At 39.6% G+C, this 26828-nt stretch overlaps 1 protein-coding gene across 1 annotated transcript in view; it reads left to right on the forward strand.

The window, feature by feature from the left end:
* Nucleotides 1-26828, forward strand: part of LOC126238883 (thioredoxin domain-containing protein 6-like) — a 67382-nt gene that overhangs the window by 39044 nt on the left and 1510 nt on the right. The window contains exon 3 of the mRNA XM_049947822.1: nt 17096-17408. Within this exon, the coding sequence (XP_049803779.1) occupies nt 17096-17408 (313 nt within the window). The remainder of the gene's footprint in view (nt 1-17095; nt 17409-26828) is intronic.

Consider the following 26828-nt stretch of genomic DNA (forward strand, 5'->3'; position numbering starts at 1 on the left):
GCGACTTCGCGGCCCTGCTGTCGGCGTGTGGCAACTTGGAAAGTACAATCCTACAGTATTTGAACAACAGACTGCTGTCCGTAAACTTCTCTAACTGCGACAATGTTTCTGTCAGCAATGAGCTGGCGCGGCTAACGTCCTCTCAGAACGAAAGACCAAAAGGGGAGACGACTTGGCTAACATCCTCGCAGTACGAGAACCCAGAACGGAAGATCTCTACTGAGAGTCCAGCAAGATCGCTCTTCACCTCTGTTTTCTCACCTCAACTTTTACCGAGCGAATCACCACTAGAAGCTCTCAAAATACCCAGTTTGCCAGTGCCGACCAATGTACGGCCTGGGTAACTCTTTTCCACAATTCTTTTATTTCTACAAAATTTCACAAGTAAACTCCGCCCTCGCCGGCTGGGAAGTACCACAGCTGTGGGCAATAACACGTTTACTGGAAGTTTTCTCGCAAGAGACCACTCGAGATTTTCCCGGCAAGATTTCCCGTCGTAGCGAACACAGATTCTTGCATTGAAATTTTTTTATTCGCAACTCCTGGCCTGCCCCACTTGAGTTACTCGAAGGCGTAAAATTATGGGTCATAGGCGAGAGCACACACAGGAAAGCCCGTCCAGCTACCTACTGCTCTGTTTTGGTAAACACTTGAACACCTGCAGCCGCGCGTCCCTCAGAGGTTGGCGGCTGCTGTGGCCTCTCTAAATGGATTACAGAAATCCCCCAGTTCACCATTCATACCGTCAGGCTGTGGCCTTCGGCAGCTAGGCAGGGACATAGCCGAGCTCTGTCTCGCGTACTGCCTCTCCGCAAAATCTTATAATTACAAAATCGCGGAATTCTCGCGTGCCGATGCGTTTCCACATAGATTTCCTAAACCATAATTTAGAGTATTACTCCAGCAAAACCTAAAGTGTCACGTTAAATGGACTCATGTAAGGTGCAAGGCTGTTGCCACCTTACAAAGGTGTATGGGTGAGGTTTGATGTCGAGGCAAATGCTGTGGAGATGGTGCCAGCAACTCAGTGATGGACGTCAGCAAGTGCAGGACATATCGAGACCTGGACGGATGCGCACGGCCACTACAAATGCAAATGTCAGAAAGGTGGATGACATGATTAAAGCGAACCGGCGTATCACCATCGATAGAGTAGCGGCAGAACTTGGAATCGGACTTGAGCGAGCTCACTAGGTCATCCACGACATTCTTCAATTCAGGATGGTTTCAGCACGATGGGTGCCACGCCATCTGACCCCGCCACACATGGAAATACGCATGACATTCAGCTTGGAACAGCTCGTGCGTTACCATGAATCTGGCAATGACCTTCCGTTTCAGATTGTGATGGAGGATGAAACGTGGGTCCACCATTACACGCCTGAATCGAAGGTCGCATCCATGGAGTGGAAACATCCTTCATCACCAGTCCAAAAGAAGTTCAAAAGCACTCCGTATGCAGGTAAAGTGCTACTCACCCTTTTCTGGGACGCCAAAGGAGTTTTGCTGCCGGACTTTCTGGAGGATGCAACCATCAATGCTGCACGGTACTGTGCCACTCTGTCGAAAGTCAAAGAGGTAATTCCGAAAAAGCGGCCTGGCCTCAGATCTGCCGTTCTGCTGTTGGATGACAATGCGAGACTACACATGGCGACGGCAACGCAAAACCATATTGCAACTCTTGGTTGGGAGCGCCTACACCACCTGCCTTACAGTCCGGATCTCGCACCATGTGACTTCCGTCTGTTTCCTGCTTTGAAGAAGACTCTCAGCGGAAGGTGCTTTGGCAGCAATGCTGACGTCAAAAAAGCCGTTCAACGCTTCTTCCGTATGCAACGCCCTGATTTTTTCCTGTAAGGCTTTTTGAAGCTTATAAAGCGGCATGACATGTCTCAATGTATTTGGAAATTATGTAGAAAAATAAGGATATGTCTTATCTTTAATGTCTCATTCTCTTTTTTTTCCTTTCACACACAACTCTGACCACAGTCGACAGGGGAAATTTATTTTCGAACTCCCCCACGTACAATAAAATTTTTGACTATGTTATCACTTGAGTATATTGTCGTTTCTTTGGATGTAACCAAAGCCTACACTGCTACTTTATTGACACTCTAGAAGCTCAGCTGGTAATTTGTAAGCCTGATTTTTTTAAATTTGTAAAATTTTTAATGTTTTTTTTAAATATTTTAATGGCCTTCTATATGTCTCTGTGATTTTTGTAAACTATGGAACCCAGTGTACGTAATCTGTTGCATATCAGTTTGCGGTAACTGTACCAAATATGCATTCATCTTTTACATAGGTACGTCATGTAAATAACGCTGTAAGAATAGTTTCTTAGAGCCTACCTTAATTAATTATTGCCAATAATTTTGTAAACATGCGTTTAGATATATTTTCGTCCACGTTTTGCCTAGAAAATTGTAATGTAATCAAACAAATTATTTCAAGAAAGAATATACATGTTACACTAGCGATACCTGTCAATCCATTTATCAAAGTCTATCCTTTTCTGGATCACGCCTGCTAGTCTAGCAGCGACTTGGCTGCGGTAATGTGCTCTGTTGTGAGTGGCATAAGTCATATGTATGTGTTAAATAACTGTATATCTAGTTGTTTTAGTTTTGACTTGCCGACGCATCAGTGTTATGTACCTGGAAATTCGTGAGAAAGAGTACTCTTACTGCTATTTTAAGAATTAGGCAATAACCTGTCTGCCGTGGTCTGTAGTATTTCTGATTTATTGTACCTGATAGTGAATATTACACTTCCTTGTACATAGTTACACTGTATAAATGTTTTCCATACCTGAAGATGGCAACAGTGGCTACCGAAACCGATTGTCGAGAATAAAGATTATTTATTAGCGATTTTGGCAAAGAAGTTTATTTTCTCTTATCTAAAAATTGAAAATGAGGGACACCATCTAAACGTAGCGCGCACAAACAAACCATTTTGTTTGATGTAGCTACACTGCGCTGAGATTGTTCGAGTTTTCTATTCCAGAAGATAAAGAAAGGGAACAGGTGAAATAGGAAGGTTGTTCCGTTTGAATTTTCTTCTCATTTGCAGTTAGGCCCTCCGCATCTCGTTGCCGATGTAGTTGGTAACAGGTCGGCGGCGAATCACTTCCTGTGTAGTTAGATAGGGTTCCGCAGAAGGCGCGACTGCTGAGTAAATTGCTTGCAGTCGTAGCTAACCAGTTGCCGACGACTCAGAGGTGCTAAGTGGTCTGAGTTGCGTCGTCCAGTACGTCATCGGAAGCAAATGTACGAAAAATTGTAACTCATACTGACATTATTCTTCATGTGATTAGCAGCCTTCGTCATTCTGTAAAATTACATTGTCAAGTGGGAACGAACAGTGAAAACCCAGAATCCGTTACATATAAATTCATTGGCGTTCACATACGAGTGATTTAACGAGCTTTTCCGCGTATATAAAGTTCAAGATATTTCGGTTTTCAAAATAAAAGTAACGATGTATTATTTTGGAAGAAATCATCTTCACCAAATCATCGTACCACCCGTTTAGTCGTTCTTGCAAAAAAAAAAAAAAAAAAAAAAAAAAAACAAAAAAAAAAAAAACATGAATTTCGAATTTGTCTATTAAAGCTCCTTGATTGCTACATACTGCCTGCAGTTTGTACTTCTTTGGATGTACGGATGAATCCAGAATTTTCTTTGTTTTCTTATTCGTGTGTAATAATAACACAGAACCACATGTTTCTCTCATCTTGACTCTGTGCTCGACATGCCGGGTGTAACCGAAAGATGTCCAGATGTGACAAACAATACTTCCTCTTCTCCACACTCGCACAAGGCAACTGCAGTTTCTGAGTTGCCCCGTGTGCGAGCTGCGTTGCCAGCTGGTCGACAACCAGTTGTCCAATGTAGAGCGCCTGCCCATTACATCCTTTTCAGTTTAACCGTGTGCGGACGGCTTTAAAGAAACAATAGTTCCTAATGTAGGGTGTTTCAAAATGAATGCTTTGTAGCATTTATTACATTCAACTTACAAATATAAATTACACGTCAAATGAAAGAGCAACTCCAACAGTTTTTCTTACAAGTGTTCAATGTGAGCACTATTCGTCATACATCAGATCGATAGGCGAGATCTTCCCAAATGTCGGTCAGTTTTTCTGGAGTAATTGTTGCTACAATGCTGTTTCTAAAGTCGGGTAGGTCAGCTGGTAATGGAGACACATTTATGAGCCCTCAAAGATAAAAATTGGATGGCATCAGAGCGTTTGTGAATTTGGAGGTCATGCAAAACAAATCTGGCCCCTTTCGGCCAGTCCATTGGTCGGATACGACGTTGTTTAACAAATCGCGTACTGTGTTATGCCAGTGGGACGACGCACCACCTTACTGCCAGAGAAAGTTATGTGGATCAGCTTCTTCCAATTGAAGAAAGAGTCATATTTATAGCGTATGAAGATAGGAACACCGCTTACAAAGCACTTGCCTGGGGAAGGCAAAGGTCCTGAGTTCGAGTCTCGGTCCGGCACACAGTTTTAACCTGCCAGGAAATTTCATTTCAGCGCACACTCCCCTGCAGAGTGAAAATCTCATTATGGAACACCAGTCACAATTGCTTCACCGAAAAAGGACCCACACAATTTCCAGTGGGATATGGCACTAAAACACATTCAATTTAGAGGAAACTCGTTGCAACTGTACAGTCTCGTGTGGATTTGCTGACCTAAGGATGTGTACGAGGGTCACTCCAAAAGAAATGCACTCTATTTTTGTAAAAATACAGTTTTCATTCTGCATGTGTGGAAGTTTTACAGTGTGTAGATACATCCTTCCCGCTTGTTTTCAAACTTAGTTAAACCTGTTCCCGTGCGTGGCGCCGTCACAGCATGTCTTTCAAGATGGCTGCTACATTTGACATTCGTCAGAAGCAACGTGCTGTCATAGAATTCCTGAGCTGTGAAAACGAGACAGCGGGAAACATCCGCAAGAGGTTGAAAAAGGTGTATGGAGATGCTGCTGTCGATCGCAGTACAGTTAGTCAGTGGGCAACCAGGTTACGTGATAAAAGTGGGCACGGCAATATTGAGGATTGTCCTCACAGTGGCAGGCCTCGTACTGCACACATTCCAGACAATGTGCAGAGAGTTAACGAATTGGTAACTGCTGACAGATGCATCACAGTGAACGAATTGTCACGCTACGTTGGGGTAGAGGAAGGAAGTGTTTGCAGAATACTGAAAGTGTTGGCGTTAAAAAAGGTTTGTGCCAGGTGGGTTCCCAGGATGTTGACAGTGGCTCACAAAAAAACAAGAAAAACGGTATGCAGCGAACTTTTGGAACAGTATGAGAATGGTGGAGATGAATTTCTTGGAAGAATTGTGACAAGTGATGAAACATGGCTCCATCATTTTTCACCAGAGACGAAGAGGTAATCAATGGAGTGACATCATGCAAATTCACCCAAGGAAAAAAAAAAGCAAAACCACACCTTCTGCTGGAAAAGTTATGGCTATGGTGTTTTTCGATTCCGAAGGACTCTTGCTTGTGGACATCATGCCAAGTGGAACCACCATAAATTCTGATGCATATGTGACGACACTGAAGAAACTTCAAGCTCAACTGAGTCGTGTTCGGCCACATCAGCAAAAGCAGGATGTTTTGCTGTTGCACGACAATATGTCAGTCACAAAACCATGGAAGTGATCACAAAATTCGGATGGACAACAATGAAACACCCACCTTACAGTCCTGACCTGGCTCCATGTGACTATCATCTCTTTGGGAAACTGAAAGACTCTCGTGGAACAAGGTTTGAAGGTAATGACTCCCTTGTGCAAGCTGCCAAACAGTGCCTCCAACAGGTTGGTCCAGAATTTTACCGTGCGAGTATACAGTCACTGGTTCCAAGATGGCGTAAGGTAGTTGAGAGGGATGGAAATTATGTGGAGAAATGAAAATATTGTTCCTAAAGGATGTATCTACACGCTGTAAAACTTTCAAACATGTAGAATAAAAGATGGATTTTTAAAAAAAGTACTTTCTTTGAACACATGAGAAGTAGGGGCTTTTCATGATTTTTTCAAGTAAAATAAAAATTAATGCTAAATCTGATAACATAGATTTATTCTTTTCATTTTTGCCATTAAGAAATCAATTTTGTGTCCATATTGGACAGTCCCTGTGATCACTACGTCAGGTGGAAGGACTTCTTGCAGCCAGAACATTGATCATTGGTGGGAACTCCTGAAACCCTCCTCTTGGACGTGCAGCAAAATAATTTCCTATAAGTCATTTTCAATACATTTCCTATCACCATATCTAGGATAATTGAAAAATATTAAGTTGTAACAAAATGGTGACATGTTCAAATATCATATTATTTGCCCAAAACACTGAGACAAAAGTGTTCTCCGAAAATAGACTATACAAGGCATCACAGAATGGCTCCATACACTGATACAGAATTCAATTTAGAACGCTAGCATCAAATTCTGATCAAAATTGTATGTACCATTCTCGAGTTATATTTCCTGACAATTTGAAAAATATTGTTTCGAGAAAACATATTTAAAGTTTTGGGTTACATTTTTTTGTAGTTAAGTTAAACGTACTTCCAGTAAGTGATTCCTGGTCCATAAGGCAATCCTTCCAGAGCCAAAAGGAAATCCTCCTCCATCTTCTGGTAGTTGTGCTGTTCTCTTTGTTAGTCTCTTTCATCTGCTCTTCTGCTTGCTTGACATGCTTTTCGTCCACTTTTGTGCAAAAACTGTAACAGGCTGGTCTGATCTCAGGCTCAAGCGTGTTCAAAATTTTCATAATGCCTGTTGCGTCATCGCTGAAATTTCCCCACTGTGGATGGTTTTTGAATACACTTTTTCACAAATTGCCATGTAACTTGATAACAGAGCTTCTGATGAACTTAGGATGAACACTACAATAAAGCAGACATGCCAGAGAACATAAGTAAATTTTTTTTAAATTTTCAAATAGGAATATCCTCTTAAATAACAGGAAGATAGGTGCAAGATTGAATAGTTAGGAGAAATAAAGTAATATTAAGAGTTTAACTGGTGTATAAGGTAGTATGATTGTGGAAGTTAAGGAAAGTGATGTGGGATTAGCAGCTCGAATATCTTGCGGAAATTCAGAGTCTGAATCAGCTATAGTGACAGATGAAGAAATGTGTGCTGTATTGAAATGAATGAGTGTGTGAGTAGCAAGATGGGTAATACTGATTTAGGTTCAGTGGTATCTATTCATTAGAAGTTAATGGGTGTTGTGTACTTGCTGGAGAGCTGGGGTCAGGTGTAATCCTAGATGCACCAATTATTTCTGTGATGTGCAGAGTGCAGTAGGAGATGGTAATTTTTTGTAGCTACTGTGAAGGATGCACAGGAAGCTATTGATGATATTAGTTACATTACTGTGTTGTGGATAATAGAGTGGATAAGGCACATTTAGTCATAAATAGTGCATCAGATTCTTGCCACCCACCGAGCGAGGTGGCGCAGTGCTTAGCACACTGGACTCGCATTCGGGAGGACGACGGTTCAATCCCGTCTCCGGCCATCCTGATTTAGGTTTTCCGTGATTTCCCTAAATCGCTTCAGGCAAATGCCGGGATGGTTCCTTTGAAAGGGCACGCCCGATTTCCTTCCCCATCCTTCCCTCACCCGAGCTTGCGCTCCGTCTCTAATGACCTCGTTGTCGACGGGATGCTAAACACTAATATCCTCCTCCTCTTGCCACCTGTTGTGATGGCACTTCCTGCAAAGGGGGGAGGGGGCAAGAGAAGGATGAGGAAAAATTCTTTTAATACAAGTCTTCAGGCCAACAAGGCTAAATCCTTTCAGTAGCATGCTCCTGAGGATTTGAATGTCCATAACGTTGATTATACTTGTAATGTTAACTGGGATTAAGAGGAAGTGTCACGTGGAAACTGATCTTTGTCAGTGCTTGTTGGAGATCAATTGAGGCATTGTTCCAGATGAGGGAAGCTGTTGCCAATGACGTACTACTGCAAAGGCCTCCCCTGTGAAAGATGAACCAATTAAAGTGCAAACCAACTCATTAGGATTCAGTTCACGTGATGTAGCGTGGCAAGTCACAAAGAAACATAGCATTGTAAGAAGGAGTCAGCCTGTAGTTAGCATTAAAGTAAGGGAAGTAAGTGGGACTGTCTTAGTGGCTACTTGTAGTATCGTAAGTGATTTATGTGTGAGCATAGTTTTGGGGATGAAATTCCTGGGAAAAGTTATGGTGCACTTTTATTGCAGAGACAAGGTTCCGAGAGAGTTAAGAAGCCACTGGATAGACGAAAAGAAATGCCAAAACATGAGAAATCAGTTAAGTGGGACCTTTTTTCAGTTGGAAGACTATTTGTTAAGGGAATTTGTTAACAAGAAGGAGGAGATCTTGAGTATTATTATAGCCGTTGATTGTGTTAGTTAGAATATGATCCAGTATACTAATGGATATATGTGAAAGGGCTAATAGAAATCCTTGGGTGACAGAAGAAATATTGAATTTAATTGACGAAAGGAGAAAATATAAAAATGCAGTAAATGAAGCAGGCAAAAAGGAATACAAATGTCTCAAAAATGAGATCGACATGAAGTGCAAAATGGCTAAGCAGGCATGGCTAGAGGACAAATGTAAGGAGATAGAGGATTATCTCACTAGAGGTAAGATAGATACTGCCTACAGGAAAATTAAAGAGACCTTTGGAGAAAAGAGAACGACTTGTATGAATATCAAGAGCTCAGATGGAAACCCAGTTCTAAGCAAAGATGGGAAAGCAGAAAGGTGGAAAGAGTATATAGAGGGTCTGTACAAGGGCGATGTACTTGAGGACAATAATATGGAAATGGAAGAGGATGTAGATGAAGATGAAATGGGAGATATGATACTGCGTGAAGAGTTCTACAGAGCACTGAAAGACCTGAGTTGGAACAAGGCCCCGGAGTAGACAACATTCCATTAGAACTTCTGACAGCCTTGGAAGAGCCAGTCCTGACAAAACTCTACCATCTGGTGAGCAAAATGTATGAGACAGGCAAAATACCCTCAGACTTGAAGAAGAATAGAATAATTCCAATCCCAAAGAAAGCAGGCGTTGACAGATGTGAAAATTACCGAACTATCAGTTTAATAAGTCACGGCTGCAAAATACTAACGTGAATTCTTTACAGACGAATGGAAAAACTGGTAGAAGCTGACCTTGGGGAAGATCAGTTTCGATTCCGTAGAAATATGGGGACACGTGAGGCAATACTGACCCTACGACTTATTTTAGAAGCTAGATTAAGAAAAGGCAATCCTACGTTTCTAGCATTTGTAGACTTAGAGAAAGCTTTTGACAATGTTGACTAGAATACTCTCTTTCAAATTCTGAAGGTGGCAGGGGTAAAATACAAGCAGCGAAAGGCTATTTACAATTTGTACAGAAACCAGATGGCAGTTATAAGATTTGAGGGGTATGAAAGGGAAGCAGTGGTTGGGAAGGGAGTGAGACAGGGTTTTAGCCTCTCCCTGATGTTATTCAATCTGTATATTGAGCAAGCAGTGAAGGAAACAAAAGAAAAATTTGGAGTAGGTATTAAAATCCATGGAGAAGAAATAAAAATGTTGAGGTTCGCCGATGACATTGTAATTCTGTCAGAGACAGCATAGGACTTGGAAGAGCAGTTGAACGGAATGGACAGTGTCTTAAAAGGGGGATATAAGATGAACATCAACAAAAGCAAAATGAGGATAATGGAATGTAGTCGAATTAAGTCGAGTGATGCTGAGGGAATTAGGTTAGGAAATGAGACACTTAAAGCAGTAAAGGAGTTTACTATTTGGGGAGCAAAATAACTGATGATGGTCGAAGTAGAGAGGATATAAAATGTAGACTGGCAATGGCAAGGAAAGCATTTCTGAAGAAGAGAAATTTGTTAACATTGGGTATAGATTTAAGTGTCAGGAAGTCGTTTTTGAAAGTATATGTATGGAGTGTAGCCATGTATGGAAGTGAAACATGGACGATAAATAGTTTGGACAAGAAGAGAATAGAAGCTTTCGAAATGTGGTACTACAGAAGAATGCTGAAGATTAGATGGGTAGATCACATTACTAATGAGGAGGTACTGAATAGGATTGGGGAGAAGAGGAGTTTGTGGCACAACTTGACTAGAAGAAGGGATCGGTTGGTAGGACATGTTCTGAGGCATCAAGGGATCACAAATTTAGTATTGGAGGGCAGCGTGGAGGGTAAAAATCGTAGAGGGAGACCAAGAGATGAATACACCAAGCAGATTCAGAAGGATGTAGGTTGCAGTAGGTACTGGGAGATGAAGAAGCTTGCACAGGATACAGTAGCGTGGAGAGCTGCATCAAACCAGTCTCAGGACTGAAGACCACAACAACAACAACAACAACATGTGTGAAAAATGAGGAAAGTTCAGTGGGCTTGTATCGATGCAAAAAGGATACTTTTCTGTGGAACAGCACATACAGCAATACCATGATGATTGATGCCACTAAGTCATTATGATGAGTGTCTCAATTACTGGTACTGTTATGGCTCCACCATATGTCATAGGAAGGACGGCACAAGAAATTTTGGCAGTAGGTGTTCTTGTGCAAGAGGACGTATTCAGTACAATGACATTGCAAAAGTCACCATCCAGCGCTTCTGAAAAGTGAGGTTGTCACACCATTACCACACCAACATGACTGTGAAATTGTTGAGATGACAGGAAAACTGGAGCGATGATGTCACAGTTGCTCAGTGGGCATGCCATTATCTCACATTAGAGACCAGAAATGTTAGCATTTCAAAAATTGTTGCAGACCGCACTTGCATACATTCATCCAAATTACAAATTAAGATAGGCATTATCAGTTATTGCCAACTGCTAGCTATGAGGAGAGGTCCACAATGGTCTAAGAATTGAAATCAGTCTACAAGCTGCCATAACCAGACTATATCTTCACTGACTGTGGGCTTGCTGCCTGTGCTATAAGTCTGGATGCTGCTGACTTGGCACTTTCTAAATGGCTGGGCACCTGCTGGCCAGCTTCTGACAATTGGTGGTTGACTGTGTTGGTGGACCAGGGCTCAAGCCTGGACTATGTAGCTGTACAGTCATCTCCATTTGAGTGAGCAAACACAGCCTCTGTTTGCCATCGCCTAGGAAATACAAGTCACTGCCGTAAGCTGCCACTGTACATGCTGGTAACTGCAGTTTTATTTCTTCTTTCCACCTGGCACTGTGCACTGTGAATGAGCCCATAGGTGAGAGCCAGTTCAGCCTGAGACCTGAGTCAACTGCTACGGCTGCCGTGCTGACGTGTCTCATTTCTGTGTCCACCGTCATTGCTTGAGTGAGACGCCACACACCGTCTGTAACAATAGGCCACTGCTGAAATGAACACATTTTCACAGGTTGAAACCAGAATGCATCTTGGAGAGCCATGGCAGCCTCTCAGAACAATCATCCTTGTTGTACTTTGTTATGGAGTGAAGAGATTGCTTGAAAACACTGTTTTCATGATAGAACATCACACTACCACCTGACATCTGTTACCACACCATTGCAACCATGCCCTGGGTGATGAACTACAGGCTATCCTGACTGTTCACAGCCCAGATCCAGCATCCACTGTAGAGATCACTCACCCCCGACCTCTTACAATTCCTTTGGGTTGGGTTGGTTTGTTTTGAGGGAAGAGACCAAACTGCGAGGTCATCGGTCTCATCATTTCTTTTATGGAAGGACGGGGAAGGAAGTCGTCCGTGCCCTTTCAAAGGAACCATCCCGGCATTTTGCTGGAGTGATTTAGGGAAATCATGGAAAACCTAAATCAGGATGGCCGGACGCGGGATTGAACCGTCGTCCTCTCGAATGCGAGTCCTACAATTCCTTTCCCCTACTCCATGTTATCTGATTATTTTCCCTTATCTTCCTTTTCTGACTGTGGTAAATGTTGGCTCTTTATCTGTCTTTGCTATGATTATGCATTCTCTATGCTGACCATAGTAGCACACCTGTATTCCCTTATTTGATTTTGTTTTGAGAACCCTGTACATACTAGACCTGAATTCCTGTTCTTCTTGCCACTGCACTTCACTAATTCCCATTATGGTGTACCTAACTTCAACCTAGTAGTTCAGTTTCTCTTTTTAAATTCTCTAACCTACTTGTCAAGCCATATACACATTTAGGAGTAACAATGTGTAGAAATATGATGTGGAAGGACCACATAGGCTCAGTTGTAGGTAAAGCAAATGGTTGTCTACAATTCACTGGTAGTATACTGTAAACATATGAGAGGTGATTTATCCATGTAACATTGTCAGGGTTTTATTTTACAGGTCTGTCTTGATCACTAAAACTTTTACCCTTCACTATTAGTGGTTTTAGCTACTGGCATCTTCAGATCATAAAATATTCTGATATAGTATCAATGTCAAATTAAACATGTAGGTACATAGTAAGTGCACTTACTATGTACCTACATGTTTAGTTTGATGTTGATACTACATCAGAATATTTTATGATCTGAAGATGGCAATAACCAAAACCAGTAATAGTGAAGTGTAAAAGTTTGTATGATAAAGATGGATCTGTAAAATAAAGTGCCAAAAATATGATCATGGACTCATTTTCAGACTTTGTGTCTTTAATTGATAAAATTGTTAGGGGCCACACAGTTTCTTGGATCCAGCAGCAGTGCTACCCAGTTTTAGCAGGAAAATTAAGAGGTTTGGATCCAAGGAAGAGGGTCATGACCTTTGGACCTGCTCCTGTTAATTTTCCTCCTAAAAGCTGGGTGGTATTGCTGCCAGGCCCAAGACAGTGTGCAGTCTGGAACACCTGTTATGTGGATAAATAGTCACACTGCAATCCCATAAAAAAAAGGTTGATGCATTTACAGCACAGCACCTCGTTCAAAGAATTTTTTCCATCTCAACAACAGTTCTGAGTTTGGAAAATGTATGCTGTCTAATCTCTAATCTGAGAAAATGGATGGTCGGGAATTATTGTGAAGTTGTGAAGACCAACTGAGCCCAATGTCTCTGTGGTAGAACACTCCTTTACATGCTAACATTGGTCACTTCAATTTCAACTCACTTTGCAGTCAATCCAAAAACCTTGTATAATAAGAGCCAATCATGTTTTTTACCAGTTTCTAAGTTTTTAAACATAATGATATCTCTTTTCTCCCCAGTTCAATCCAGTACCTCCTCATTAGTTATTCAATCTACTCATGTAATCTTCAGCTTTATTCTGTAGCATCTCATTTCAAAAGTTTCTATTCTTTTATTATCTGATCTGTTTATCATTGATGTTTCACTTCTGTACAAGCTACACTCCAAACAAATAGCTACAGAAATAACTCTTTGACACTTAAATTTATATTCACTTTTTATAAAATTCTGTTTTTCAGAAATGATTTTCTTGCTGTTGGTAGTCTGCATTTTATATACAATCTACTTCACCGATGTATGGTACTGACCATTGTCTTTCATCTCAGGAAATTCAGCTAATGTTTGTTTAGTGATTTTTCTGACGTTTTGGTAGCACAAGTAGCTGGTATTGTCAAAGATTCATCCTCCACCATTAGCAATGGAGGGAGAAGCTTTGACAATCCTAACAACTCATAGTGGTGAAATATCAGAAAAATCATTATATAAACACCAGCCAAAGTTAAGAGACAAAAGCCAACAGGCAATAAACCAGTTTATTCACCATTGACCACTTATAGCAGAATAGGTTTGAACATTAAAGATACAATTAATAATAATTTTTACAGTGAAGTTTTTACAATTTAGTTCCATATCTTTTACTCTTGTTGAATGGGTGTTAGAGTAACCAATCGTACACCTTAACTTTGAAAATATTATAGAGCAATGTCCAAGCAGGTAGTGGAAGTTCATTAAAAAGTATTAAGTCTGTTGTTTTGTGTGAGTCTGTAGTCTTTGTGAGTCTGTAGTCTTTGTGAGTCTGTAGTCTTTGTGAGTCTGTGTCTCAGTATATCAAGATTCAGTTTGCCTCTGGTATTGTGAGGCTGTATCATTTCTCTGGCAGTGGACTCATTTATGTTGTTTTTGACATGAAGCAATGTTGTGTATATGCATAAATTAACAACAGTTAATATCTGGAGCATGATAAGGAGGGGATGGCAGTGTTCCTTAGGTGTAACTCTGCTTATTATTCCGGTGACTTTTTTTTTTTTTTTATTTTCAGAATTTCACTGGCATAGCTGGAATGTCCCAATAGCACTCTGCTGTAGGATATGTGTGATAGAAATAGGCCAAAATATGCAACCCTCAGAGACTCACCAGTGACTACATCCATCAGTTTCCACATGAGGTAGCTTACTCTTGCAATTCCCTTGCAGATATAGCTAATACATTGTTCCCAGTTTAATTTCCAGTCAATGTGAAAGCCTAACAGCTTTACTGATTTACTTTCCACAGCTGTAGCCTGACTCACAATTAGTTGTTGTGTTTTGTCAGAACTGTGCAGGAGTTCATTGGAAGAAAACCAATTCATTGCTAGTTCTAATTTTTCCTGTGTTGCCATATGCAGTTCTGTCATGTCATGGTGGGTACTGAGCAGTGTTGTGTCATATGCATAACACAGTATGGAATCTGCTTCTACATGCTGCATGGTTAGGCAGAGAGTTAATTGCAGTGATGAACAGTGGCACTCCAATCCAAACTTCCTTGAAAGAAGAGCATCTGGTTTTGACTGATACAAACTGCTTTCTGTTGCTTAGATATGAATCAAATGCATCTAAAGATGGGCTGTATATGCCTTAATATGTCAGTTTTGCAAGTACGGTGTTAAACAGTATACAGCCAATGGCTTTGCAGAGATCACAAAGTATAATGACACTAGACATTTATGTTCAAATGCAATTAACACCTGGTTAACAACTTCAGTGACTGTAGCAGTGGTATTTTTGTCATATTGGAATACAAACTGTCTGTTGGAGAGAAGATAATGCCTTCCAAATAACTATTTAGCTAGTTGTACATTAGATCCTAAAAACTTTGGAGAAAATTGGGAAAATAGAAATTGGTCAGTAGTTTTGGGGCAATGCTTATCTGCCTCTTTAAAGATTGTTATCACTTTAGCAAGTTTGAGTGCATCAGGGAAAACTTTAGATTCTAAACAAATATTGAAAATGATATAGAGAGGTTGACAAATGAGATGTATTATTTTTTTAGTCACATAGTTGGAGAACCAATAACAGTCCCTACTTCTGGGGTTTGAGGATCTTGACACAGCTTTTATAATATCCTTGAGGGTGACAACATTCTATTGGAAGTCATACCCCTTAGGTGGCTCAGCACCAAGAAGCACAAGTGTCATTTTGTTTAATTTTGTCTTACAACTTCTTCACAGGAGTTATATAGTAACTTTTTACTTCTTCAGGGTCCAGTGCTACATCTTGCGTGTGGGTTTGAGACTTTTCTTCATTAATTGTGTCTCATTCTGCTTTACATTCATTGGGAGCATGTTCACATGCAAGTTTTATGGCCAGGGTCAGTTTGTCTTTGTAGTTCTTTTTACATCATAAAAAAGATCTATATCAGGTGTCATCCAGCTCAGGCTCTTGTACAGTCTGAGCACATCTTCCTTAATATGAGCCAGCTCATCTGTATACCATTTGAGCTGTTTCTTTTTCTGTTTATGCTTAGGGCTAATTTTGGTTAATGGTTAACAATAGTACCATATTTCAGTGATTTTTGATGAAAATAATCAAACGCTTCTTCCCCAGTGCCCTCCCCAGGTTGTGTGTTGTACATAAGCCCCTGATAACATCAGCTGATCTGTCAACAAATAGATTAATATATTCATCTTTCTGGCCTCTTACCTATGTAGCATTAGACTTGATGCTGGCTGATGAGTCTGACTTAAACAACTGATCACAGCAAAATGTTAAAAGTAAGGGTTCATAGTCTGCTAGTGCTCCACTAACAAGTCTAGCATCATACATATCTCTAGAAAAATGAACCATAATGTATGCAAGCAGGCATTATTCTGTATGGGCCTGCAGTTTGTACACTGTAGATTTAGAGATCTTAGTGTAGTAAAAAAAAGGTCCTTGTAACACATTCATCCCAGTTGATCATGTCAGTGTTGAAATCACCACAGGTAATGCCTTTATCTTAGTTTTCAAAATTTTCCTCATAAGCAGTTCACATCTTTCATCAGCAGAAGTTTGAAAGAGTGGATGGTGCTAACATACATTCAGTTCTCTATTGAGAAGTCAGTCAGCATTCATTGCCACCATTCAAGGAGCATTTACCATACATCTTTTTTGGGAATGAGTGACACAAATCTGAAAATTAAAGATTTGGTAATGTTACTGGGTTTCATTTCCCTATTTGTAGCCATTAATGTACAGCTATGAATAAAAAGTAGTGCATACAATACTAAATACTCTTTATGCTGAATATGGAGAGTTTGATTTAGCCACCTGATTAATGTCAAGAGCTCAAACACTACCGATTACTGAGCTTGCTTCATTGGATACTTTTTGTTGCAGTTATGCTCCAGCAGTTCTAATTTACTAATGACAGTTCCAACTTTATTGATTACAGAGTTTATTTCACTGATGCTATTTGCTGTACTATAGACAATTAAAATCATTTCAAAGATTCATTTTTAAAAATTCTTTATTCTTGACTATAAACCATGTCAGTATGCTGTTAAACATGATATTCACATTTGTGGCTGTACCTCATCTCTTCAGTCTTCATGATATAGGCTTTCCTTTTGCTGAATCAATGAAAATATTAAGAATTTCAGAATGCAATGTACTAAAGAGAAATGATACCAACAAAATCAAAATTTTTGAGTGTTGTAGTTTCTCAAAGCCCAAAAAAATGTGGCAAACAGCTGTGGCTCAATTCATTACTAGCCATAATTATATTCTCCAGAAAGTAATTTTATTCATTTGAGAAATAAGTATTGAAATCTGCAATCCTTCAATTGCCATCACATTCACTGAAATATACTCATCTTGCTTCATCTCCTTGATTAAGTAGTAATACAATAATTATAATATACAACATCTAATAAAACCATATTTGTTTTCTGTAGGAGAGGAAAGTCCATCTCACTCCAGAGCAGGTGAGTGAACTGTATTTTCAACATTATGGGAATCTGTACTTCCCGCTACTAGTAGCACACATGTCCAGTGGCCCAGTCATTGCTCTTTGCTTAACAAAAACAAATGCTATAGAAGACTGGAAGCTTCTTATGGGCCCAAAGTGTGTTAAAGTTGCAAGAGTGGAGTACCCTAAAACACTTCGAGCAAAATTTGGAAATCCAGATGATGAAATCAGAAATGCACTTCATGGGAGTGACTCTGAAGAAATGGCTGAGAAAGAGCTACACTTCTTTTTTCCTGAAAGTAAGTCCATGTGATACAAGTTTATTTAATGTCAAATGTTTCTAATTATTGGTATAAATTCGCATTACTAAGCAGAAAGTCATGTACAGAGCTACACGGAGAATTAGTTTATTAAAGTGAAATAACCTTAAATCCTAGCATTGACATGTTTTTCCACTTTTTCAGAGAGAACTTCTGTGATGATAAAGGATCTTATGCAAACTATAGCCACAAAATGTCAAAGAGTACATTTGCTTTGTAATTAATTTTCTATTTGTGAAAAACACCCACTGATGGAGCCATCAACAGAAAAAACTTGCATGAATAACAGCTTTCCTATTTATTTGTTGTATGACACTTGAAGACAGGTGCGAAACATCCCATGAAACCTACTTTCAACATTTCAAGAACCAGAACTAAGTAATAAATCTAGGAATATACTACCATTTTCAGTATATTGCTCTCATAAGGACTGCAAACACAAGAGTAGATCAACTAAAGCATTCACAGAGGCATTTAAACACTCATTCTTTCCACACTGTGTACACAACGGGAACTGGAAGAAGCTCTGAGTGGTACGGTGGGAAGTACCCTCTGCCATATACTTCACAGTGGTTTGCAGAGTATAGCTGCAGATGTAGGACTTTCATTGATAATAAATGAATGAGCAGTATATGTGTTCTGTTTGCAAGTGAAAGCAACCAAGTTCTGACAAACTGACAAGTTGATAAATTATGGGCCTGTGCCATGTTAGTTTGCTTCCAGGCACATATCAGACAATGTGCCGGTGTTGAGTAATGTGAGCTTATTTATTAATTGCTCAAATGCTAATCTTCAGTGATATGTTGAGCATTATAAATGATGACTTAACCGAGTACTTTATTTTTCGCAAAGAAAGTGTATTCTCCACTTCCTGTTAAACTTAACATTTTACTAAAGAGAATTTTTCAGCCATAGGAGCTAGTGTAATAAGTGGGGCATCATTTTCATCACTTATGAAGGCAAACAGATATGTTTGCTGGAAGCAATATACTGAGACTATAAGTTCCAAGACAATGACCACAAATCATTATCCAATATGATCATGACTGCTTGATGGGCATTAGCAGTACACTTGTCTAACAAGTCAGAATCTTACACTTAGTATCACATTTTTAAGCGTAGTAAAATATTCTTTACAAAAATTATGGATCTCTTCTGATGGCATCTGCAACAGATACTCTGGATTAAGTCTGAACTTATTTCAACAGTTAAGTTATCAAATGTTACCATTACTGGTTCCAACTTGCTACAAAGTCATCATCAGATTATTTGAATATGTTACATAGTAACTCATTTCATTACACAGTAACCCATATTGTTTACATAATAACAACATAGTTATGGAACTAATGACACCTATTCCACAAAGAATTAGAGCACAACAAATGGCTGTAGCCAATAAATGTTAGAGAGGCAGTGATCAATTTGAAAATTACTTTGAACTTTTCAGTGTTTAACTTAGCATATTGTGACTGAATGGTAATAGATGAGTTGAGATTATACACATTTCTTTTACCTTAGACCCACAGTGAAGAGATCTTTGTGGATGTCCATTACATCAGAAAACCAAAGCATAAATTATCTATCCCTATGCATAAAAGGAAATGTCCTGACTTACTGACTCATCATCACAAAACCCAAACTACAAAGGACGGAAACTTGAAATTTCGAGAGGGTGTTGATCTTATACTGAGGCATAGTTTAAACCCCTAAAGGTTGAAATAGGAGATGACAGGTTTTCTGAAATATGTCATTATTAAGGCAATTTTGAAGCTAGAAATGTGGAAATTGGTGTACGGTTTCTTGGTCAGAAATTAAAAAAAAAAAAATGCATTTCAGCATTTTTGGAAATTTAGCCCCCAAGGAAGTGAAACAGCAGAGTAAAAGTTTTATGAAAATATTTCATTATGAAAGCAGAATCACTTTTTGGTCAGAAGTAGACCTACATTCAGAAACGACCATGCTTCTGTGGCCTTAATTAGCATGAAAGGTTCAGAAGGTTTTGCAATTTGTGAGCTAAATCAAAGAAAGATATTTAACAGTCACCACAACAAACTGGCTTTGTCAGAATTGCATATAAAAAGAAACGGATCTTTAACACATTTAATTTTTCACTGTGCTCAATATATGTTTATAAAGTTATTTTGTTGTAATTATTATGCAAACTAATAATTACTGATGACAAAATAGATACGATGCCATATTTAAATGTGATTCTGTGACCAAAATGGTACTGAAACAGAGGATGACATACTAAAGGCCAAAATACTAATTGTCTTTTTCCAAAGCTATTTCACAGAGGAAGACTGCACTGTAGTTCCTTCTCTAGACTGTCGCACAGCTGACAAAATGGTAGATGTCAAAATAGATGACAGAGGGATAGAAAAACAATTAAAATCGCTCAAAAGAGGAAAGGCCGCTGGACCTGATGGGATACCAGTTCGATTTTACACAGAGTACGCGAAGGAACTTGCCCCCCCCCCCTTCTTGCAGCAGTGTACCATAGGTCTCTAGAAGAGTGTAGCATTCCAAAAGATTGGAAAAGGGCACAGGTCATCCCCATTTTCAAGAAGGGACGTTGAACAGATGTGCAAAACTATAGACCTATATCTCTAATGTTGATCAGTTGTAGAATTTTGAAACACATATTATGTCAGCGTATAATGACGTTTCTGGAGACTAGAAATCTACTCTGTAGGAATCAGCATGGGTTTCAAAAAAGACAATCATGTGAAACCCAGCTCACGCTATTCATCCACGAGACTCAGAGGGCCATAGACACAGGTTCCCAGATAGATAGATGCCGTGTTTCTTGACTTCCGCAAGGCATTTGATACAGTTCCCCGCAGTCGTTTAATGAACAAAGTAAGAGCATATGGATTATCAGACCAATTGTGTGATTGGATTGAAGAGTTCCTAGATAACAGAATGCAGCATGTCATTCTCAATGGAGAGAAGTCTTCCGAAGTAAGAGTGATTTCAGGTGTGCCGCAGGGGAATGTCATAGGACCATTGCTATTCACAATATATATAAATGACCTTGTGGATAACATCAGAAGTTCACTGAGGCTTTTTGTGGATGATGCTGTAGTATATCGAGAGGTTGTAACAATGGAAAATTGTAATGAAATGCAGGAGGATCTGCAGCTAATTGACACATGGTGCAGGGAATGGCAATTGAATCTCAATGTAGACAAGTGTAAAATGCTGTGAATACATAGAAAGAAAGATCATTTATCATTTAGCTACAATATAACAGGTCAGCAACTGGAAGCAGTTAATTCCACAAATTATATGGGAGTAGGCATTAGGAGTAATTTAAAATGGAATGACCAAATAAAATTAATCGTCGGTAATGCAGATAGATGCCAGACTGAGATTCATTGGAAGAATCTTAAGGAAATGCTGTCCGAAAACAAAGGAAGTAGGTTACAGTACACTTGTTCACCCACTGCATACTGCTCACTGGTGTGGGATCCATACCAGATAGGGTTGATAAAAGAGATAGAGAAGATCCAACGGAGAGCAGTGCACTTTGTTACAGGATCATTTAGTAATCGCAAAAGCCTTATGGAGATTATAGATAAACTCCAGTGGAAGACTCTGCAAGAGAGACACTCAGTAGCTCGGTATGGGCTTTTGTTGAAGTTTCGAGAACATACCTTCACCGAGGTGTGAAGTAGTATATTGCTCCCTCCTACGTATATCTCGCGAAGAGACCATGAGGATAAAATCAGAGAGATTAGAGCCCACACACAGGCATACTGACAATCTTTCTTTCCACGAACAATATGAGGCTGGAATAGAAGGGAGGGCCGATAGAGGTACTCAAGGTACCCTCTGCCACACACCGTAGGGTGGCGTGCGGAGTGTGAATGAAGATGTAGATGTAGATTGTATGGATGTATATTCAGTAGGGAACAGGCACTCTGACCCCGAGGCATAACCAGTTATACTAAACAGTTTATCTGATTACAAAGAAGTGATATTAAAGAAACATTTAAGAGTAATTAATGAATTTGATGTATTTATAAATGGGTTTCTGTCAATCTTTAGCAGCTGCTCTCCCAAGAAAACAGTGTGGAACTAAAAACTCGTTAAAGAATCCTTTGATTACAAAAGAAATCAAAGTACCATGTGCAACAAAAATGAAATTGTTATTATTTCACATTACAAAAAATATGGTACTGTAGTTAGTTAGTTAGTTTCATGTTCCACGGAACTTCTGCATGATGATTCGTAATGATGTGGAATGAATCTTTTTATACTGCCATCACAAATTATTTTGTAAATATGGCTACATGCTGATCAAACAATGGAAAATCCAGGATGGAATGTAACAATATTATGAAAAGGATAATTGCTACTCATCACATAGCAGAGACGCTGAGTTGCAGATAGGCACAACAAAAAGACTGTCAGAAAGTGAGTTTTTGGCCAACAAGTCCTTCATTCATTGAAAGTAGACAAAACACATACACACACAAACACACACACATACACACGCGCGCGCAAGTGCAGTTCACACAAACAGACCACAGTCTCTGGCTGAATGCTCACTTCATAATAATGTAGCTACATGCTGATCATTTACAAGTGTTCATTTTTTATTCCTTAAACAAAAGACAGACAGAGTTATTAATTCCTACCCACTAACTTTTACACATTACGTTAATAAAAACTCTTCTATGGAAGAGAGGGGATTACCGAAGAGAAACCTTCTCAGTTTGTTTCGAAATTTTACGTTGCTGTCTATCAGACATTTTATATTACTGGATAAGTGATCAAAAATTTGGTTGCAGTGTAAAGGAAAGTGATTGTAGGGAGGGGGGGGGGGGGGGAACAGGCACATAATAACTGACAGAAGTTGGGTATTTAATAATCACTTCCTTGAATCAGCTCAGAAAACTGGCATGGACAGTTCAAGGAATAAAACAATAAAATATATGCAGAAAATAGTGCCTCATACATAAGGACAATTACAATTGCCTCATGTTCTGAGTAAGAAATTAAGAATGCAGTTAACTCCTTCAGGACCAATTTAGAAAGTCATGGAGTTGAAAATGTCTCAGGTAAAGTACTAAAATCCCTTCTTCACATATATGCAATGTATCTGTTACATCCTGTGATTATTGCGTCTGAGTATGAGTGCACTTAGTGTGGTGTTGTCACGCATGTGTGTTTGAATTGGCCGCCAACTGTATCAGCTTGAGCCAGCCACCAGAGGCCACTTGTGGGAGGCATGCATACAGCAAGGTCTTCACCATGCCATCTGCCAGTGACTCATACATGTATGTGCAAGAGCAGCACTGACTGACTTCTCTTGTATGTCCTTTCAGGGTGCCGTTCACATTAGTGTACTGTATCTTGTTACTTGGGGATCCACAGGAGTCTGTTTTCCATTATTGTTGAGTGCTTCATGGATAAAGCCATATTTGCATTACTTGGAGTGGTCTCGTGTATTACAGGGTTACTACAGTATCCACTCACATATGCAACATATAACCTCTTTACAGAAAAGATAGTATGACGGATATTAATGATTACCAACCAGTCTCACTACTTACCTCCTCCTTGAAGGTACTGGAAAAATTTATGCATGTGAGAATCCTAATACACCATTTATATTTGAAAGTATCAGAGATCTTATGGACACTGGTTTTCATCCTGCCTGACTAAAAGGATGCAGAGTGCTGCATTAAATAACTCAGAAAGTGTACACAATGAAATAGTATCTTCAGAGTGAGGAAAAATGACTTCAGGTGTACCACTAGGATTGATAATGGGTTCTTGTTATATATAAATAATTTTCTATCATGTAGACAACAAGCAGAAATACTTCTGTATGCTGACGACGAAAGTACTACAATCAATCCTAGTTATCTTCACTAAGACTAATGCTGAAACAAATTATGCCATAGAGAAGCTACACAAGATACCATCAAAGACAGGCCTTCAAATATCACATAAGAAGACTCATTTAATGGACAAATTACATTAAAACATCAGAAGATCCCCAATTTAGAAACAGCCATTAAATTCTAGAAAGCATACAGCATAATATGGATTTACTGTGAGAAATAAGTAATGTGTCATAATGTGAAACTTCAGCATTAGGACACAGTTGTTTTGCCTGAAGCATTATATGTTTCAGAAACTACATCTCTAGGAGGCCACTCAAAATTTTATGAAGTTGAAAAGGAAGAGTGCAAAATTCTCAGAAAAAATATGGCCCCTATTAATATAAATGGCATATGGGTTAAAAGAAAAACTACAGACATATACACAACAGTAGATAAGTTCACTGATGCGATATATAAAAGATTCATGGAGTTCTATGGTTACAGCTGCCGAATGGACAACACTAGATTAACTAAAATCCACGAAATATAATAAATTTATAATAGGTGAAAATTACTTGATTAGAAGCAATTATGTAGGACTTAGGAGAAATGAATGCCACACAAGATACCATTAGATTGTGTAAAGCCTTTGGAATCCTAGTTGCAAATCACACATTCACAGAGAAGGATAAAAGGATCATGGAAAACAGTGGAAATCAAGAAACAACAAAGAGCCATCATGAAGAGATTTTGGGATGACAAGAATAAAAAGAAACTGTCAGACCAAGGTAACAAGTTTACACGTGCTCTTTAATTGGGCATAATAAAGAAAGGAGAAGGAAAAGAAAAAGGAGAAGAAGAATGAGAAATTATTTACACTATACACCACTGACTGTAGTTGGCACAGAAAGAAGTAAAGCATTCCGCCATAAAAAATCTTTGATCACCTACGCAGTTATGTAAAGTATTTAAGAATTTAGTGGATAATTAAATCAACTTCAAATAAAAACTTAATTCACATCAATGCATGTAAAAAAAAACACCTTTAAATGCTAATCTAAATGGTCAGCAGTCTGTAATATTTTCCACTGAGAGGCTGCACTTCAATTGTAAAAGGGACTCATTCCATATAATAGTAAGGGGTTGCAATTACAAGTCCTGGAACATGCAAATAACTAACTAATTGACTTAAAGGCAAGACCATTCTGACCATGAAGCTTGGTCCACCACATAAGAAGCTAACTGTTATTCTTCAGCTTCTCCTGAATAATTCATAATGAAATAACTCCCAAGTGAATGCGTGGATGTCAGTGTCCAACGGGTACAATAGTTCAGCAAATGACCACATTGCCGTCATCAGGTGCTCTGACCAACTGGATGCCTAAGAGCTGATGCTGGGCTTATATCTCCTCGTTCCTATCTGGCATTCAGCATGAGGTCTGCACCCAGGTATGGGCATATGTCCAATATCTCCTCCCTTCCTCCTGCCACCAAATCATAACATCTGGGGTTCATGCCTAGGGATACATGCTGGTAGCATCTCTGCTGTGGCTCTGCCTCTCCCTGAGGTCAGTTCATTGTAGGATATCTCCTTCTTCTTCTTCTTCTTCTTCTTCTTCTTAACCAGACTCATTTTGGGTTTCAAGGCTTTACTAAGGATGTAACAATCAGTGGCTCCCTTGCTCAAATCTCAATAAATTTTTTAATTACATGGTCACAGAAGTTAGACATCTGTGTCGGAACCTTAGTATGGTCATAATCTCTCCAGTGTAATTCTGGAAGGCAATGTTCTGCAACTGCTGACCTGTTAGGTTGAGGCGGCCTGATGTGCCATTGGTGTTCTCAGCAATGATTTTTGACAGTACACTGAGTTTGGCCAATGTGAGTCATGCCTCATTGTCAGGCGATCTAATAGACCCTGAATTTCTATCAAATAGTGCCTGTGTTTTATCTCGTGTAAAGAAGACAGTTTCCACTTCCCAAAGAATGCATCCAATCTCCCTGGATAGTGTACCATAAAATGGAATAAATGGCAGCACTTTTCCCCGAACATTTTCCTCATATGTTCCAGTTCAGGGTTGAGGTTCTCCTTGTCAGAGAGGGTGCAAGCTCTGTGTACCAGTGTTTTGAGAATGCTGTTTCTCTGTGCCTGGTGGTGGCCACTCTTACAATACATGCTGTGGCCCAACATGCTGTCAGCTCTTCTTTTCTTTTTACCAGGACATCCAGAAAAAGGAACACTGCAACCTCTTCAGCTTCTGTTATAAGTTGATGTTCTGTTGTATGAAACTAAGATGGTTAAGAAAATCATTCTGCTGATCTCTTCCATTTGGTCATATGATAAGGTGTCATCAACATACCACAAGAAACAGGTAGGTTTCTTAGGGCTTCCTCCTTGAAGTGTTCCACATACATGTTGGTGACAACTGGTGAAGGTGGACTCCCCACAGCTACGCCTTCTGTCCGCTAGTAGTAACCACCATTGAAATGAAAGTATGTCAATGTCAAGACCTGTCTGAAAAGTTTGTCTCTGTCAAATTTGCAAAGGCATTCTGATGAAAAGAGACAACATTGACACTCACAAGGATGTCAGAATCACCAACCTTGAAGTTGTTAAGGCAGCAATATCCATGAAGCTGGGAATATTATGTGGACATTTTTCAACATCAGGTACTTAGTGTGGAAATGCTTTGGTGTACCAGTGTTGCCAACCGGGAGGAGAGGGGGGGAGGCGGGGGGGGGTGTAAAGGCCTTTTAAAGTCCATAAAATCTCAGTGGAACAGGGACTCACTTTCGTAGATTCTTGAAAAGTTCATCAGGAAAGGTAGATTCTTTGAGAAATGCCATGATCTTCCTCTCAACTCTCTAGATAGCATTAGTGTTGATAGAAATGTTTGGTTTCATAGGTTTATTTCACAGAAGAGCATGACCCCTATCTAGTAGCTTGGCCATGAAACTTATGATGGCCTTTCAGGCAGCATCAAGAGGTATTCTCTCTGATACACACTCAGATTTTGATGTTTGATGTCCAGTGGCCTTCCTTCATATGGAGTCTTCTGTGTCCCAGGTGACACCATCAGTCCATTCCCATGTCCAAGAACTGAACTGGTCGGCCAGCTGTAGATGTTATTTCAGTGGCCCTGTAATGGTCAAATCCAGGCACCAAAGAGTAAGACATACTCAAGGCATACTTTCTCCTGTAACATGGCTAGGCTGGCACATTTCTGCATTCTTCTGGCTGCCACCAAGTTGATGTGATGCATTACCTTCTCAAATTTCAGCACCACATTTTCTTCAAAGCATCTTATAATGAGTGTAAAGGAAGTCAGCAGATGGCTTTTCCAGTGGTGCAGCTCGTCAAATCTTTTCATGCTGTGATACATCTCCTCCCTGTAGGGGTATGTGATGCATTTCTTCAGTTTCTCCTGGCATAATTAGTTAAGAAATAGTTCACGGTTGATTGGCTGGAAGTCAGTGTCCAACGGGAACAATATTTTGGCAAATGACCACATTACCATCATAAAGTGCACCGATGAACTGAATTCCTAGGAATTGG

Source organism: Schistocerca nitens, chromosome 1, assembly GCF_023898315.1.
Source record: "Schistocerca nitens isolate TAMUIC-IGC-003100 chromosome 1, iqSchNite1.1, whole genome shotgun sequence".
NCBI classification, from domain to species: domain Eukaryota; kingdom Metazoa; phylum Arthropoda; class Insecta; order Orthoptera; family Acrididae; genus Schistocerca; species Schistocerca nitens.